At 43.1% G+C, this 2,762-nt stretch overlaps 1 protein-coding gene across 2 annotated transcripts in view; it reads right to left on the bottom strand.

Annotated features, from left to right (window-relative positions):
* Gbas (glioblastoma amplified sequence) overlaps nt 1-762 on the bottom strand; it is a gene marked incomplete at its 5' end in the record, with an annotated part of 19,406 nt that extends 18,644 nt beyond the window's left edge. For both annotated transcript variants that reach the window (XM_013520543.1, XM_013520544.1), the window contains 2 exon segments: nt 497-542; nt 623-762. In XM_013520543.1, the coding sequence (XP_013375997.1) occupies nt 497-542; nt 623-762 (186 nt within the window).
* Nucleotides 763-2,762: the final 2,000 nt, after the last annotated feature.

Genomic DNA, 2,762 nt, shown 5'->3' with positions numbered 1-2,762 from the left:
ATCGTATGGCAACTACCTCAAGGGACTGGGATTCCGGAGAAGGGAAGACTTAGGAAGAAAAGATAGTTACACCCAAATACATACCAGTTTTTACTTAGGAGGGAAACAAGGAATAAAGAAAGTCACAGGAATATGAATTCCAGTTTCTGATATTCTAAACTGTTCAGAGAAGCGCCCGTGTAAGCATAGCCAGACAGGTGGGTCTGCAGAAAAGACTCAAGCACCGACTGAACAGATGGGTGAGAGGGCTTTGCAAAGTTCTTTCCAACCCTGAGAGCCCAGAGGCATTCTAAGGTTTGATAGACTAGGTGATGATTTAGCTGTGTGAGTGCTTAAAATAAAAATGGCACTGGCAATCCCACACACCCAGTTTAAAAGCCTCTAACATTGGCTCAAAGGAGGTAAGATATCTGAGTTCTTGCTATCAACTGGGATTTAAAAATAAAAAAAGTTTAAGTCATTTATTCCCTAAGGAAAGGTAGTTGGGCATACACACCAGATTTTGTTGTACTCTTCCAGGCATTCCGGTTTAACATTGTGAACTGAAATAAAAAAAATCCGACAATAAACTTATGAACAAACAAGCAAAAGCCAACAGGAAGGCAGCAAACTTGCTACTCACACTGCAACTTGTACAGACTGCTAGTTTCCTTCTTGGCCAGGAGATTGGAGTGAGCATCTTTTCTGGGATCAACTTTCCTGACAAACAAGGATTTTAACCAGCTGTCTTCTCGAGGTCTGTTATCGGAAGATGTCAGTCTCCTGCAGAAGAACAAACCCGGTAACGTGATCTCATCAGGAGTGCGGCGACCTCAGTGTCTCTAGAAGTGTCTCAGAGTATAGTGCTCTCTCATACGTCCATCGATCAACTCAGCAAATACACGCTGACCCTCACTCCAGACAACGAACAGACTCCACAGCGCGTCAGCTTTTTGACGGGACAACACACCCTCTAAATGGCAGGAGGCGCAGAGGAAAGCGCGCAGCAACTCCTAAGAGCTCTCATGTTTGTCTCAGCAATCTGCGCTGATTTCGATACCTCTACGTCCAAAGCACAGAAAAAGTATATGTGGACTAGACAATCAGATTTTAGGGATAGAAGGTAGGGCCATGCTGTTATATACATTTTTCCATGATTTAAGAAAAGATTTGATTTGGAGACAAGTGGTAACGGTTGTGCAACATTGTGACTGCAGCTAGTGTCAGTAAATTATACACTTTAAAATGGTTAAAATAGGAAGCTGGGTATGGTGGCACATGCCTGTAATCCCAGCACTAGGGAGGCTGAGGCAGGAGGACTGTTGCAAGTTTGAGATCAGCCTGGGCTACAAAGTGAGCTCAAGGCCAGCCTGAACTGCATAGTGAGACCCTGTCTCAAAAGAACAACAACAAAAAGGTTGAAATAAAAGGCTTGGGGAAAAAAAAGGGTGGTGTGGTGGCACATGTCTGTAAACCCAGCACTCCTGGGAGGCTGAGGCAGGAAGTTCACCATGAGTTCAAGGTCAGCCTGGGGTACAAAAGCAAGTTCAAGGCCAGCTCGCACTACATTCTGCACTATATAAGCGTAACCCTTTCTCAAAGGGTGTGTGTGTGGGGTCAGAGCTGGGATGTATATCAGCTGTGAAGCATTTGCCCAGCATGTGGGAGGTCCTGGGCATGATCCCCAAGAATAAATTTGGCTCACTCCACAACCTACACTTTAACCCATGGATTTATGATGATGATGATGATGATGATGATGTTTTTGTCTTTTTGAAACAGGGTCTCACTAAGCAGTTCAGGATGGCCTTGAGCTCACTTTGTAACTCAGGGTGGTCTCGAACTCGTAACAATCCTCCTGCCTCCGCCTCCCCAGCGCTGGGATTATAGGTGTGTGCCACCACGCCCGGCTTTTACCCATGTATTTTAAAGTGCACGTTTAACTCCCATACATACGCTTGTTAGTGAGAATACAAACCTGTACAATCTGGAGGGCAGTGTGACACTATTTATAACAAAACTGAAGCTGTGACATTTGGCCCAATGACTACTCTTGTGGTTATATCCTGCAGGCAACTATATTTAGATAAGCGCACAGAGTTGAATGCACAAAAACATTCTTTACTGTCTTGTTTTCAGATTTTCCTAATACAGGCAATTTGCATATCCATTAATACAGGCTGGCTAACTAAATTAGGGAATGCCCAGAGCGGAAAATATGCAATCATTAAAAAGATCGAGATAGCTCTACATGCACTGGCACGTTGGTGCCTCTGAGAGAAACTATGTGGGAAGAGCAGGCACAAAGCAAACCGTAAGCAGTGATTACCTCTGGGGACTGTGACTGCGCTTGGAGCAGGAGTAAACGTGCATTATGTGAAACAATTCAGTATTATTTTTATAATTAAAAATTAGCTAGGATACCTAAAAAGTACATGTTCTGAAATCTTTCTATAAGTAACCACTGAAAACAATACTGAAGAAATTCAGACCTGGTCAAGACACTTTCTTTCTAGCCTTACATAACCATGATCAAGTAACAAACTGCGTCCTTATGTCTACATTTTCGTTCAAACTTACGTACAGTACAGCACACTTCTTTCTGCATAGTCTTCTGTTTTGACAAATGCATAAAATCATATAATCATCATTATAAAAGAAGTTTCTTCAATTTCCAAAGTTCCCCTTTTTGTAATCAGTCCTCTCCCCAACTATGGCAACCACTGCTCTGTCCCTGTCCCTATAGTTCCGTCCTTCCAGAACGTCCTATTATGCAGAATGTA

Source organism: Chinchilla lanigera, unplaced genomic scaffold, assembly GCF_000276665.1.
Source record: "Chinchilla lanigera isolate Chin_1 unplaced genomic scaffold, ChiLan1.0 scaffold00055, whole genome shotgun sequence".
Classification (NCBI taxonomy): domain Eukaryota; kingdom Metazoa; phylum Chordata; class Mammalia; order Rodentia; family Chinchillidae; genus Chinchilla; species Chinchilla lanigera.
The sequence above is the reverse complement of the archived record's forward strand: the minus strand, read 5'-3'. Positions and strand labels throughout refer to the sequence as shown.